Source organism: Polistes canadensis, unplaced genomic scaffold (assembly GCF_001313835.1).
Source record: "Polistes canadensis isolate GaletaPanama2010 unplaced genomic scaffold, ASM131383v1 scaffold_191, whole genome shotgun sequence".
NCBI classification, from domain to species: Eukaryota; Metazoa; Arthropoda; class Insecta; order Hymenoptera; family Vespidae; genus Polistes; species Polistes canadensis.
Window position 1 is genome coordinate 97047 of NW_014569738.1, and position 15558 is coordinate 112604.

Consider the following 15558-nt stretch of genomic DNA (forward strand, 5'->3'; position numbering starts at 1 on the left):
TTAAGTTAAATGCATGTGTGAAATTTATTAGAATAATATTATTGAAAAAATCTATAAAATATTAAAATATAATTATAGTTAATTATATATGTAATACACCTAGTTGTGTTCTATATAACGCAACAATGTTATTATTCATGATGGTAACATTTACACCGAGGATATCCTCGCGTGTCCTCGACCTCGATTCGTTTCCTGCCAGGACGATCTAGATTAAAACTCGTAAAGGCAAATTCATTTTTATCGATTATTAGATTAGAATTTAGATTAGAATGTCGTTTATATTATATACACATTTATATATATATTTATATATATTATTTTGTGATCCTCTTTGGAACTTTTTTTGTTTTTCCTTTATCCTCTACTCTCCACCCACCCCTGCATTTATTTTTAAACAATCAACATTATTTGTTCGCAGGCATTCCCCTCCTGGAGGAGAGTCCGGCTCGTCAGTCGATATTCTCCCTGCGTGGGCACTATTGAAGTGTGGGGAGGGGGGGAACGCGTGGTTCAAATTCTCATCTCGAAAATACATTTTATGAAAGAAAAAGAAAAGAAATAAGACAAAACAAAACAAAAAAAAAACAAGCAAAAATTTACAAAAGAAAATAATATAAAATATATCAAATCAAATTATATAAAATTAAAATGAAAATAATATAAAATAAAAAAAAAAAATAAAGGAGAAGGAGGAGAGGGAGCTTAGTTAGGCTTAATCCAAAAAATACGTTGTTCGTTATATTATTACCGCACTGCCCGCAAGCACACATTTTTAACGCAGACATAATTAATCGTTTTATTAATTGTTAATGCGTGCACGGTGGTGGTGGAGGTGGTGGTGTTGGTGCTTATTTTATAAATCGTCTGTTTAATGCGACGAGAGAAACGGAAAAAGATAATAAAAAGGAATAATTGAAAAAGAAAGTTGTGGAAAGTAAAGTTACTAAAAAAAAAAAAAAAGAATAATAAGAGAAGAACCATAGAAGAAATAATAAAAAAAAGTTCAATCGTAAAAACGTACCACACACATAACGAGCAGAAATAAATTGGGCTTCTCGTTGGCTCCCGGTCTCTATATTCTTTTACATTTCTTTTTTTGATTTTGTATTTTTCATATACCGTAAAGTGAAATCACAGTTGGTACGGTAGTATAAATCGTTTAAAAGACATAAAAAAATAATTACGATAGATAAGCTTTTTATTGAGAGAACAAATATATATATGTAGAAACAAAATTATAAAAGAGAAATAAGATTAATAATTAAAAAAAAAATATATATATATAGGAAGAAGAGTATAAAAATATAACAAAAAGGAAAAGAAATAAAAAAAGAAAAAAAAAGGAAAAAAAAGACAAAAAAATTCGGCGTATTCGTAATACATCACTAAAGGGTTCCTCTTTTCATCTTGATTGATTGTTTGATCGATTGATTCGCCGCGACGAGAATTATGTGTGTGTGTAGATAGAATAAAAGTGAGATTTGAAATAGAAAAAAAGGAAAAAAGAGAAAAAAAATTATTGAAAAAACCGAGAGCGATTTTTCTATATAGTTATTTATTAAATTCTCTGACGCACCAAACGCTCGTGCACGCTTCGAGGAATTAAAAGAAGAATAAATGAATAAATAAATGAATAAATAAATGAATAAATAAATAAATAAAAAGATTAAAAAATATATAATACTCACAGCCTAGTGTCGATGAACGTCTGGTTATAAAAATAAAAGGAAAGTACACAGGAAATATACTAAAAAAACGAACAAACAAACAAACAAGAAAAAAAATAGAAAAGAAATTCGCTGGGCCCTAATCCCCTCCCCCCACCCACCGTCGTACTACTCTCAAGCCATGTGTTTGTTTTCCATGGAAAAATAAAATGCGCGAATAAATCAATAAAATAACAAAACAACAAAATCCCTAAAAAAAAGAAGAAGAAAAGGAGAAAAGGAAATAGAGGAAGACGTGAAACCAATAAAAAAAATTAAACAAAGTAATCTATTGAAAATATTTGCTGTGTTCATAGTACGAAATCTAGCCAATGATCGATTCTTTCATCACCACAATTAATATAAAATATCACTTTGAGATTTTGCGCCTGTTGTAAGATTGCAAAAATATTAGACATTGTATTTCCACCCCAAAAGACAACTCCCCCCCAACCCCAACGCCCCGCCCGCCCTACCCAACCCACACCCCAACTGTTAATTAATTCAACCTCGGTGAAATTCGTATAATCGAATTTCAAACTACGACAATCGTCGTGGCTCCTTCGATAGAAGATAGAAAAACTCGTCCGAATCGTCGTAAACGGGGTCCAAGTGACCCTGAAAAATTACCAATCATTGATTCCGACGAGTCAACTGTTATCATGGGTGCCCAGGAAGAGGACACCAAATCTAGCAAGTCCAGTACCATCGGTGGTGTAATACCGATGGCAAAGGTTGCTACATTGGTTGAAAAAGCTAAATTTTACACGTCACTCTGCTTGGGCACCACCGCCATTCTCGCGGTATTTGCTTTCTTATTTTTAATACCGTTCGTCGTCGAGCCAGCTATATCGACGATACTTGCGGATTTTTCACCACACGCGGTAGCTTGCATCACCACGGAACACGTTTATGCTGAAGGATTGAAGAATTGTTCATGGGCGAGTTGTAGAGAAGGTAAAAGTTCTACACTTATGTATATTTATTGGACATTTCTTCTCATAATTTTAGTAAATATTATTTTCTGTAATTAATTTATAACATATATATAATTAAGTTTCTTATTTTATGATACAGGTTGTACGAGTGCTGCGTTACGATGCCATCAAATCAAAGTTAATTATACTAGATTACCTTACGAAGAATTTATGAAAAAACCTATTGGCTCTATACCATGGGACGTGAGCGATACGAAATTTTTTGTCAACACGGAAGGTTGCGGCTATCCACCTAGAGTTAATTGTTCCGATTTTTCGAAAAAATATGGCTACCGTAACATTGGCAAAATATTTCCATGTTATTACAGTAGAACCCATCCGGAAACGGTAGTGGCAAGGTTAGTTTTTAATAATACAATAACCTATTTAATCTATATTATTTCTATATTATAATTAAAGAAAGAAACAAAAAAAAGAAACCAAATTATCATTCTTAATTAATTGGTATCGATAGGTATTCTTGGGATGAAAATCTAAAACACCTCGTGCTGGCGTTAACCGTACCAGTTGTCTTATTTGCCGTCTCTCTTGGAGTATTGTGTTATTGGTATTGTCCACCCGTTAGAAAAACGTGTGGTGGACCTGGTCGTAATCTCATTGAAAAATACGAAAGAAAAGAAGAGTAAGTAACATGAATATTTGCAATTACCCCCCATTCCCTCCCGATATATGGCTAGAAAAAAAACAACTCTATTTTTATATTTATTATCTATTATTAATTTGCTTTTATATAATCGTTTGATTACTCAAAAGTTGTATAATGCTAATTTCATGAGTCACCGTGTATATTTGTATCAATTGACACCATTATTACACTTCTGTTTGTTTTATTTTTTCAAATATTTTCAGCATTCTCGGAGAGGATGAGTTTGAAGAAGATGAAGAGGAATACTGACTGCTACCACGGGCTCACCCCCCGGCACGGGAGTGACGCCAGACATTTTATCGAAACGACTCCGTCAACGTACTTTACGTTTGAAAACAAAAAAATATTTTTTTCGGATAAAAAGCATTGATCCAAGCGTGATATACATATATATATATGTATATCAGATATCAGAATATGATATCGAAGAAAGAAAGAAAGAAAAGAAAAGAAAAGGAAGAAAGAAAAAGATCAAAGAAATATCATCGTCGTTGCATTTAGCTCGTTACTTCCGATTAATCGCCAACTATCGATATATTCGAATTTCTCGTCTCTTTCGAATTAATTATTCTCCGCTTAATTACGATTAATATTAGTAAACGTGTAAGAAATTTTAATAATAATAATAATAATATTCATATCTTTTCTCTCTTTTTCTCTTTCTCTTTTTCTAATTATCATTCTAAACGAAGCTTCGAATAAAACAATTTGCAATTTAACACGATTAAGATTAAATGTTTTAAACATTTTTTGAGAAAAAAAGAAAGAAAGAAAGAAAGGGAAGAAAAAAAAGAATAAATAATTTAATTCCTTCTAGGCATCGTTCCATAAAACAGCTATTTGCACATAGGACAAATAATAATAATAATAATATTAATAATAATAATAATAATAATAAGAGTACTCTAGTACTACATTGCATAAATTTTTCATTTCATTTCAACGTTCTTCTTTCCTCGCGATAAATTCATTAAAAATATAATAAAAATGCAATAAAATTCGTTCCCGATTGTACTCTTGTTAATTAAACGGAGTTTAATCGATCCTTAAAATATTAATCGAGAGTCGAATTTTATTAAGGAACGCCTAGATCGTCTACCAGTATTCTAAACAAATGATCATGTTGCGCCTTCCACAACGTATGCAAAAATTAAATCGTATTTAATATATAACGAATAATTATTAAACGAAAAACAAAAAAAAAGAAAACGGGAACGCAAAAATAATAATAATAGTAATAATAATAATGATACACGAAAGAGAGAGTGTTGCAAAAAAAAAACCGAAAGAAAGATAGAAAAAGTAAAAAAGAATAATGAAAAATTCTAGAGACGAGAAAGTGTAGTTTAACGCTTTCAAACAGCATACCTAATACATTTTTATTAGAATATAAGCGCAGTTTGTGATAACAAAAAAAGAAAAATAATTAAAAACTTAATTAATATAAAAGATTAAAAAAAAAAAAAAAGAAAATAATTACAAAAGAACGAGAAGAAAGAGAATGAATTAAGAGGAGAGAGTAAAATTGTATCTTAAGTGACATTTAAGCTGCCCCCTCTCTCTCTCTCTCTTTCTCTCTCTCTCTATCTTGATGTTAAGTCGACAAAAAAAAATCATTTAAATCACTCGGAAAAAAGCTTTCGATGCGAAAGGTAACTGCTTGGATTCGTGAGCATCCTTTTATTCGTCTCGTGCATGATCGTTGTTCGACGATTCATTTAAATTAATTATTCAAATTATATTCATCGTGGGATGGGGGAGGGATATAGAAAACAAAACAAAAAATAATAATAATAATAATAGAGAGAAATGTCACGATGAAATATATTCGCGTGTGTGTGTGTGTGATAGATCGATAGAATACAATTTAAAAAAAAGATTCGATACCTATTCATACATACACATATATATATATATATGCGATTGTTAAAATGCAAAAATATATCGTCGATCGTATTCTCGGAATAAAATAGAAAATAAAATAAAATAAAATATGAAGGAAGAAAGAGATTGCGTTCAAATTCTAGAATTTCTTATCGCACCAAAAGAAAGAATGAAAGAAAAATAAATAAAAAGAACACAAATCTTTAGACTAAGTCTAACTCGTTAAGCGAAGTCTGTGAATATTACCATATTAAATTAGTTGTTAAAAAAAAAAAAAAAAAGAACGAATAAAAACAAAAAAAAAATGAAAACAAATTATGATCGATCGTAAGGTATTGTTACAAATTTTATACGCGGGCGCGCACGCTGTGCATAGTCGTTTAAGGGTGATTTAAAAAGGGGGGGGGGGAAAATAACCAACAACAACAACAACAAAATAAAAGATATTGCATTTAAGCGCACGTGTGTTTCTGTAATATGTTTGTATGCGTGTGCGTGTGTGCATGTATGCCTGTTAATGAACGAGTAATACGCGTGATTTTTGTTTGTACGCGTGCAATCAAATACGAATTGTTAAGTTAAACAATATTTTGATCGGTGCTCGAGCGATTTGCATTTCCCTAAGCTACGAAACGTGCTTTTTCACAAGTGTTTTAAATGTTATTCTATAAAAAAAAAAAGAATTTTCGCGATTTAAATTGAACACGATTGTTATTATTCGTCTCGTAAAAAGTAAAATAAAAAAGAAAATGAAAAAAAGAGTCTCGTAAATCGCGTATTCGTTGTTATTAAAAAAACTAAACTTATCAACGAATTATTTTTGTTCATGGGGTAGAGGGATGGGGGGAGGGGATAGGATTAATTTCAACAATAATCAGCGTATTTTACAATGTTTCGAAGTTTATGAAAAGCATTTTGCAAAGCACCGTTACACATCTCTAGAATGGTTGTGAATTTTTTCTTTATTCTGCCTAACTCCGGAGGATCTTAAAGAGTAAAAACAAATGAGAAAGAATCATTTATTCTTTCAAAATATTGTTGAATAATATAAAAGAGTTATGGCACTCATTCCCCTCTCGAAGCTTGCTCTAATCGATTTCTATTGTTGCGTATTAAATATGAAAGGGGTAAAGAATAAAAAAAAAAGGGGGTTTGATTAACTATAAAAAGATATATAATATATATATACTGTTATTATTATTTTTTTTCTTTTTTTTTTTTAATCATACGAGCCTTTTTCGCAACAACAAACTATACTACTTTTATTCTCGATTATTATTTTTAAATTAAAATGTAACGTCACACATCGAAAAACCGGAAAACAAAACAAAAAAAGAAAAAGTATAATATTATCTTCTTCGTTGTCAAATCATATCGATGTTGCTGTAAAAAAAAAGAAGAAGAAGAAAGAAAAAAATCGAATATAAGTCGTACTTTAGTGCCAATTATTTGATTCGTTAAAAAATCGATAAGTCCCAATAACAGAAATTTACGTACATTGTTTTTTCCCTTTGTCTTTTTTCACTTGCATTATTGATAAAAAAAGAACAAAAATTCCGATCGAAATTGACGTCAAAGTTTATCCCAGAGTTTTTTTTAATTTTGACGATTGGGACAGGAGGGGAGGGCACAAAACAAACAAAAAAGTATGTTTGAAAATGTGTCACACAATTCGTTGTCACGAGAATTACACAATGATGAGTTAACGATTAAACTTTATTCAATTATTTCTGCATAAAAAGATGGTTTTTAGAGTGTCCCCCCTGTATATAGGGCAACGTTTAATATAAATGATATAGCAAGAAGTTAAAAAAAAACACAACGATGCATGCGAGAAATATATTCATTTCTACGAATAGTTATTTAATAACTTTAAAGTTATATACATTTTTTTCTTCTATTTCACTCTTGATCATACATTTCTATATCTATCTATCCAAATTAACTATCTCTACTTATCTAATAGATATATATATATATTTCTATTCCTTATCTTTTTTCTTCTTATTTAATAATAATATTAATAATAATAATAATAATAGTAATAACGCGCGCGTATGTAATTATTATACGAAAACTTTGAACATTCCAATTAAGATTTTTCGAAAATTCCATCCATTGCAATTATCCTCTCCTTCCTGCCACCTCTTTACCCACACCCACACCTACCCCCAAGTTTCCATCATCCTCCTCTCTGTAAATAACTTCAATAAAAAAAAAGGAAAGAAAAATATACAAATGACTACTAAATACTATTGATAATCTACGCTTCCCCCGTAAGTTTTTGTTTTTTTAATTTTCTTTTTATGCTACTCGAGAATTTTTCTCAACAATTCTACCGGATGAAATATATTCGTTCGTAGTTTCTTTTTTGTATTTCTATTTTTTTTTCCCTATCCAATCGAACGATTTAAATTTGAATATATATTATATATTTGTAAATAAAGTAATGTGTATAAAACAATAAATTATATGTCCTGCGATGATAATAAATGATTATTATAAATAACAATAAAAAAAAAAAGAAATCATTGTATTGATTGTCCGTTTAATATCAATTAAATAGGAAATAAAGTTTTGTTTAAAAGAATGTTATTATATAAGAATGATTTTCTTTTCTTTTACACACGTGCACTTTTATTCTTATCTAATTTCCTTATGTATATATATATATATATAAAACCACCTGTAAAAGTATCTTTGTGCAAAACGACCTGTTGGACATAATATCGGTCACGTTAAAGTATCCACCAGTTGTTTAAACTATTCAGCAAAAAAAAGAAAAACAAAGGAGGATCATCTTTTAAATCGAATTTAATTTCAGCGTTATTATGAGTTTGAAGATTATTATAAAAGAATCTAATTATCTCGCTTTATACAGTTATACAGTTATTATCTTGACATTTAAAATATCAGTTTCGCTATCAGATTTCTTTTCGATGACGTAAACCGGATACATTTTAATAGATTAAATTATACGAAACCTGAGAAGAAAAGTATAATATTGTTTCTTTACTTCATTTTCTTTTTTTTTTCTTTTTTCTAAATCTCGACACTTTTTTTTATCGATTATAAACATTTCAAATGACCACACGCAATTATTTTATTTTGTTTTTTCCTTAACAAATCGTCTTCGTTACTTCTGATTTGTTTCCAAAAACAAACAAAAATCAACCGGCACGAAAAATATTAAAAAAACAAAAAAAGAAGATAAAAATGGGTGGGGGGTGGGGGGGGGGKGGACGTTTGTGAATTTTCGTTAGAAAAATAAAAACTAAAATCACTTAACTTATTATAACTGTGTTTAGCAAGAGCTATATATTTGTAACTTGTTGTTTCCCACGAAACAAGAAAAGGGATTTAAGTTTTAACTCGCATCATGGGAAGGAAATATTCATTCACGTCGCTGGTTACCACCATAAAGAATATTTCTACGGCGCAAGCTCAGAAATAGAAGAGCTTGCGAGAGTGGTATAGTTCGGCTTGCAGACCTTGTTTTCAAACAGTCGTCGAGGTTCAACGGTTGCCTCGTGAACGTGCCTTGCAAGCACATTTTTTTCTAATCAACGCAATCATTTTTTTTTTGTTTTCTTTTTCTCTCTCTCTCTCTCTCTTTCGATGGATGATCATTGGTCATCGGATACAAGTATCATTAATAACGCGAAATTTTTGATCGCGAATGATGGACGGGAATGAAACAAACGAAAAGAAAAAAAATAGAAAGGAGGAAAGAAAAAAGAAAAAGCAAACAATTACTTTACGAATCGAAATCATTTTTTGAATACGTACAAATATAATTGTGCTTATTAGTGTAATTTAATCAGTTGATTAAATATTTTTTAAAAAACTAAATAAATTAATAATAATAATAATAATAAACGCGAAAGTGTGTGTGTGTGTCGGGATAAAATTTTCTTCCTTCAACCCCTCAAAGGAAATAAAATAAAATAAAATAAAATAAAAGAAACAAAATTGTGCGCGCAGTGTGGTCACGCGAAACTTCGTGTATTTTTAACTAGTGAAGAAGCTAAGTTTATCCTATAGAATAAACGGTCATAGATCATAGACGATCTCATAATTCCCGGGAACTATGACGGCAACGTTGACATTTCCAAAGTGACGCGATTAAGATCGATTATTGTTTCGATCCTATTATCGAACGATGATACATCGTGTGTCCCTTTTTTCTTGATTTATTTCACAATTTATACAATTAAAACAATAATTACGACGTTTAATATAAATAATAAGAAAAGATAAGAAAAAAAAAGAACAATTTTACAAAGATTCATCTTTAGAGAAATCATTCAAAGATTTTTTCTATACAAAGTTAAACGAAACTATCAACCCCTTTGACCTAAGAAAAATTTCAATTCTTACAATTAGTATTTAAATTTTCATTTTTTATTTACGTTACACTTCCTAACGTCATTATTTTTTTTTTTTAAATAAATATATATGCAATTCTATAATCAACGACGAAGATAAACAACCGAAATAACTTGATATATAAAAAAAGAAAAAGAAAAAGAAATGAATAGTCCACGAAGCTCGTGAACTTTTATTGCGTAAAGGGAATTATTGGAGTAAGCGAGGTTACATTGTGGAGGAGGAGGAGGAGGAGGAATGTCTAGTGTATCCGACAGGTTGATAGCTCGATCCAAGGTTATCTACAAACAGGGACTGTACAACGAGTCTAAGAGCTTATGAGTATTATTTGCTAATAGGATATTCATTCACTTGAATATTAATTATCGATTATCATAATACGAACGTGGGAAAATGATTAAGATAATTTTCACATATTTCTAAACAATTAATTCAACATCTCGTATTAATTAGATAATACGTAGAAAAAAAGTGTTTTACTATTTCTACGTTTGTATGTATATATATATACATATACATATATATGTATCTAGACTGGACAAACATTGTGAGTTTCCTTTTCGATCGATAAAAGGTTATCCTCGAATAATCTTACAACTTTATCTCTACTTCTACTTCTCTTTCTCTCTATATATATATATATTTATCTATCTATCTAACCATCTAACTATCTATCTCAATTTAATTCACTATTACTCTTACACGGTAATGGGATTACTGGTACTTAATTGTACGTCATCCGGTGGAGTGCATCTGTTTACACCGACTACGTATTTAATGAAGTTAACACGTGGTAATTGCCTTAAGAGCATCATCACTATGATACGGTGATAGCAAAGAGGACAAGACAAAAAAAAAAAAGACGAGAAAAGATAAAATAATATTTATAAGGAAAGCAAAATAATAGAAGTGTTATCGTAAAGTTTTGTCAAGAATTTTCTTAGGATTTTTTTAATCGGATCCTAGAATTATTAAGGGGGGTGTGTATTCGATTTAGTTTTCCTTTTAACGATGAGTCAGATCTTCTCTCGAATTTCTAAGAAAATTTATCGAAAGACGTATAACTACGTCATGGTTTATATGAATGCAACGTATCAATGTGGAAACTTTTAGTGTATGAGTAAGATAATATAAAAGGGAAGGAAGACAAATAATTACGGAAGGAAAATAGGGAGAAAAATAAAGGTCTCTGACCGTTTTCTCGTAAACTTTTAATCTTGTAACAAAATACTTATCGATCAATGTCATGATAAAAAGTTATATACTATTTTTCTCATTCGTTCATTTTAATTAACTTTCTGTAGTTTCTTTAAATCATTGAGAGATTATACTTAAAACAATTTATCCTAATATAGTCTTTAACACTTTATTATTATTAGTTTTTGTTTTTGTGATTTAATTTTTATATTATTTTTACTTCTTTTCTTTTTTTTGAAAAGATAAATCTCTCGAAGAGTTTCAATTTGTCGATTAACGATGGGACGGAAACATAAACGTCGTTTAATACCGGAACAGGATCGTAGAATATGTGGTAGTATCTGTTTTTGCCAATTCACCATTGTCATCAGTTGCGTGGCTTTGGTTTACCTCAGTGTCGCCATTTATATGCCCTCGCACAGGTAAACGTTTATGATCTAATCATATTTTCTCTATCATAATTATATAGATTCGATTAATAATGATCAAGAATTCGGAGTTATTGAATAATCTGCATTTATAATGAAGGAAAATAGACACGTTATTTAATAAATAAATATAATAAATCTTTGTATGCAAAATATCTTCGATTAGAAAATAAATTATTCATAAAATAATTTGTATTTATAATAAATATTCATATTTTTATATAAAACAAGAAATAAATTTCATTTGAATACTTAGAGAATTTTCATTTGATGATTTTAAAGTAATAGCTTGCAAAAGAAATAAAGGATTTGAACGAACACCGTAAAAAATAATCGACGAATTTAAATGAAAGTTAAATTTGAATTATTTACAGAGCTTTTCACGCTGGTATAGATCCGGATCCGGTAATGTGCCAAACGGTTAATGCCACTTTGGTAAATAACTGCATATGGGCGAGTTGCGGTGAATGGTGCTTGACGAAAACTACCGGGTTTTGTCCCCAAATACACGCAACTGTCAGACAAAATGGGACGGATGTGATCTTTGAAAATTGCACCATGTTCAACAGCATCTCTTGTCCTAAAGTAAGTGACCGGAAGAATAAAAAAGAAAAAAAGAAAAACAAAAAGAAAAAGAAATTTTCTCCACCCCTATGGGTTCTTCCGATGGTTCTTTTCTTTTTTTATGAAACAAATTTTTCTCTCGAATGAAAAAAAAAAAGATATCCGATGAAAGAATATATCCGCTCGCTGGGGTTGGAATTATTTTCTTTTTTTTTTTCTTTCTTCTAATCTGATTTTATACTAAGTGGCCTTCCTTCCCGGATGCATATCGATTAAACTACGCTATGAAATTTTTAAACCAACGGAGAAAAAAGGGATGAAGGAAATAATCCACTGAGGATAGGAGAAAGAGAGAGATAGAACCCGTTTGAATTTTATTTTCATCGATAAATATTTATGCACATTAGGATCATTTATTAAGATTTATATAAATTCTTTCGCGTGTGTTATCGTAGTACGTGATCAAAATGTTAGGCAACGAATTCTATTTTCTATTGCAACTATGATATTGTTTCTTCCTTTTTTTTTTTTTCATTATTAAGCTTTTTCTCTTTGACGTATATTTTTCAATGAAAAAGAAAAAGAAAGAATAAATAAATAAATAAACGAAATAATCTCTTCAATCTCTCTTTTTCACATTATTTAATTAGAAATTTTCTTGTCCTCCTTTTCTTTTTTTTTTCTTCTTTCTTCTTTTAAACAATGTTTTCTAAAAAAAAAATACGCGAGCACGAGAAAGAAGAAGAAAGATAATACGAGTTGTTAGCAATGAGAATAAGTTACATTATATAATACTGATCCCATCTGTTATTTCAGTACTATCTTAAAAAATAGAATTAAATGATACTATATGTGTTTATTAAAAATATATAACAAAGATATTATATCCTTTGAGTTTAATTAGGTAAAAAAAAGAAAAATAGAACAACTAATATTTTAGAAATAAAATATCACCTAATGATTTTTATTACTTTAATCTATCTTTCTTTCTTTGTTCTTCTTTTTTATTTTATATGGTCGAACGATCAGATACTAATAAAGATCGAAATATTATTAGAAAAAAAAAAGAAAAAAAGTTTAATCAATCCTACTTTATCTTTTTTTCCCCTAGGTTAACTTGGGGAATTTGAAGAAATACAATTGCAATAATGGCAGCGAGTGCAGTACACTATCCGGTGTATTTAATTGCAGTTTAGGACATTGTTCTAACATGAGCGAATTGATGCTTTGTCATTACAAAGCAGATGGTGTCTTTGTAGATAGCGAGAAAGATAATATGAAATTAAATGGTTTTTTCAGTTGTCAAAATTCCAAATGTACCAAAATTAGAAAACCTTTTTCCTGCGATAGATATTGTCCGAAAATTATTACCAAAGATATTAACGTTTATCTTATGCAAGATGACAATGTTATAACTGCTAAATGTTCACAAGGATTAGCAATGAACAAAGCTAATGGAAATTTACCTGGCACAAGGCTCACCGAACCTGTCAAAATTTGGGACGAGGATGATGGTAGCATAATTGCGAGTTGTTTGACAGTTACCAGAAAAGGAAACATCATTAGGTACGAATAGTATGATTAAAATATAAGTATGATTAACAAAAAATTATTTCAATCGGTATCTAAAAAAAAAAAAATATGAATTTGAAGGTAACCATACATAACTGAAGGTAATCAACTTTTTTCGGCTATTTTCGGCTATCTTCAACCGATCTTACTATAAAAGGATTACGTTAATAGAGATCGTTACGAGATAATTATTAAAAGAAACGTAATATATTATATTTCTTCGTAGAACATTTTTTTTTCTTCTTTTAATTGCATTTCGTTAGATGTTATCGTTAAGAAAAAAAAGAATTTATCGCACGTCCTAGTAAATTATAGATCCTTTTTCTTTTCTAAACAGATAAAAGATAGTATTAAGGGTATTTCCATAGCAACCATTGATTCCTACCATACTCAACTGATTCCTTTAATATTTCCATTATTTTTCTATGCAGATAGTACGACGTATAAAATTTTTATAGTCTTCGTTTCCGATATAACCACGATTCATTGCAATATATATATATATATATTGCATACATATGCAATTTATTTCCTATTCTTCTATCATTCCCATTATTTATAAAAATATATACAAGCATATTTTAAACAGCATCAGAAAGAATACTGTATTATATTGGGTTCTCAATATTGAAACTAAATTGCATATTGAATACGTATAAAATATTGTGCAAAAGAAAAAAAACAAAGAATCAATGAATATTTGATATTACGAACGAATCAAAAAACAAAATAGAAATTTGTATTATTTGATAAATAACTTTTATTTCAATTTCTAATAATAATGTTGTTTATTTTTAAAATTATTCTTGATACACATCGAATATAAATTTCTACGAAAACTTTGTTGAGAATATTGAGTTTTGCTATACACATATATATTTATAAAAATTGTATGAAATTGATTGTACGATTATAATGTTTTAGAACGGAAGATTGCGTGAACGGTACATCATTGAACAAAGTCACGATTCCTGAACACTACGTCAATTTTACAACCTTTCTTAATATTTACGAGGAAAGCCTTAAATATCCCGTGGATTCAGAAAATTTGTACGTGCCGGCCCAACGATCATTGACGATCTACAATAATTCGCGTTTGTATATAAACTTGGAGGGTTGCGTCAACACTCTTAAGGGTGAGTGTCGTGATTTTCTCAAAAGCCATGGACGAGATGGGGACAATCAAACGGCTCAAAGTAGATATCCCTGTTACTACAATAAGGTGAGTTTGCACGGATATCACAACCTACAAAAATTCTTCCCCCTTTTTTTTTTTTCTCCCTTGAAAGTTGTTACTTTTAATATTATCTTTCATCTTTCTTCAAGAATGAAAGAGAGAAAAGAAAAGAAAGATAAAAGAAAGAAATAAAAAGAAGTTGGAATGTCTCTTTTCGCGAATTATTTTTTCATTATTTTTCTACTTCCCTCTCTTGTGATATTCAATTACCGAAAGAACGAGACCTACCTTATTTACAATAAAAATATATATGTATATACTGTTTCGAAATAGAAATAAAAAAATCATTTTTACGATAATGTAGCAAAAGGGGAAAAAAAAGGAAAATACGAAACGTCACGTTTTGCAGATAATTTTTCTATTGAATTAAATCGTTTTAATAATTTGAAATAAATTGTAACAGAAAACATATTAAATTTGTAATATTTATTTAGAAAATAAACTAAGTAAAATACGATAATGATATTTAAAATGAGAGAATAGATTGATCATGGTAAAAAATAACTTCGTTTTAACATTTCTTTAAATATATGAATAAGTTTATCGATTCAATAAAGATAAATGCCCTTTTACTTGAGGTTTTAGTGATCGCGAAAGTAGAATACAAAAGGGCATAAATGCAATCGAATGTGCATCCGAGTGTTACGCGATGAATGTAGAACGATTGTGTGTTGGGATGAATAAAAAATGTTGATCTACTTTTTACTGAGAACCGAGGTACATCAAGTTTTATTTCATATGTCTCTACGCAGTACGCGTTTTAATATACTAATCGATCTAAAATTTATTTATCCCTCTTCTTCTTTTTTTTTTTCTTTTTTTAATATAATATACAAGTATTCTATATCACATTTAACATCGAGAGATGTTTCAATTATTTTTATATTAAACTTTATCTCAAATTATATTTTATCGCGAATATAATATCGTAATA

General features: G+C 29.5%; 4 protein-coding genes across 8 annotated transcripts in view; 3 read left to right on the plus strand and 1 right to left on the minus strand.

Annotated features, from left to right (window-relative positions):
* The window catches only part of LOC106789567, a 3568-nt gene extending 2605 nt beyond the window's left edge, over window positions 1-963 (plus strand). Inside the window, exon 2 of the mRNA XM_014753899.1 lies at window positions 422-963. The gene's annotated coding sequence lies outside the window, so the exon portion shown is untranslated. The remainder of the gene's footprint in view (window positions 1-421) is intronic.
* Window positions 1-15558, minus strand: part of LOC106789568 (protein tipE-like) — a 52664-nt gene that overhangs the window by 27246 nt on the left and 9860 nt on the right. The window lies entirely within an intron of this gene.
* On the plus strand, window positions 1939-3803 carry LOC106789569 (protein tipE). The gene is made up of 4 exons (XM_014753904.1): window positions 1939-2666; window positions 2787-3045; window positions 3162-3329; window positions 3557-3803. The coding sequence occupies exons 1-4, from the start codon at window positions 2372-2374 to the stop codon at window positions 3600-3602; spliced, it is 768 nt and encodes a 255-aa protein (XP_014609390.1). The 5' UTR covers window positions 1939-2371; the 3' UTR covers window positions 3603-3803.
* The window catches only part of LOC106789566, a 7882-nt gene continuing 821 nt past the window's right edge, over window positions 8498-15558 (plus strand). Inside the window, exons 1-5 of one of the 5 annotated variants that reach the window (XM_014753894.1) lie at window positions 8498-10811; window positions 11066-11245; window positions 11626-11836; window positions 12927-13381; window positions 14312-14609. In XM_014753894.1, coding sequence (XP_014609380.1) covers window positions 11103-11245; window positions 11626-11836; window positions 12927-13381; window positions 14312-14609 — 1107 coding nt within the window. In that variant the 5' untranslated portion in view covers window positions 8498-10811; window positions 11066-11102. Of the gene's footprint in view, window positions 11246-11625; window positions 11837-12926; window positions 13382-14311; window positions 14610-15558 lie in introns of all 5 variants that reach the window. The other 4 variants (XM_014753895.1, XM_014753896.1, XM_014753898.1 and 1 more) reach the window with 4 other exon arrangements.

Bases quoted from the DNA above. Each gene is read 5' to 3' on its own strand.
- LOC106789569 (XM_014753904.1), top strand. From the start codon at position 2,372: ATGGGTGCCCAGGAAGAGGACACCAAATCTAGCAAGTCCAGTACCATC. The intron at 2,667-2,786 runs GTAAAAGTTCTA...TTTATGATACAG, and splicing joins ATGGGCGAGTTGTAGAGAAG to GTTGTACGAGTGCTGCGTTA. The intron at 3,330-3,556 runs GTAAGTAACATG...AAATATTTTCAG, and splicing joins AAATACGAAAGAAAAGAAGA to CATTCTCGGAGAGGATGAGT.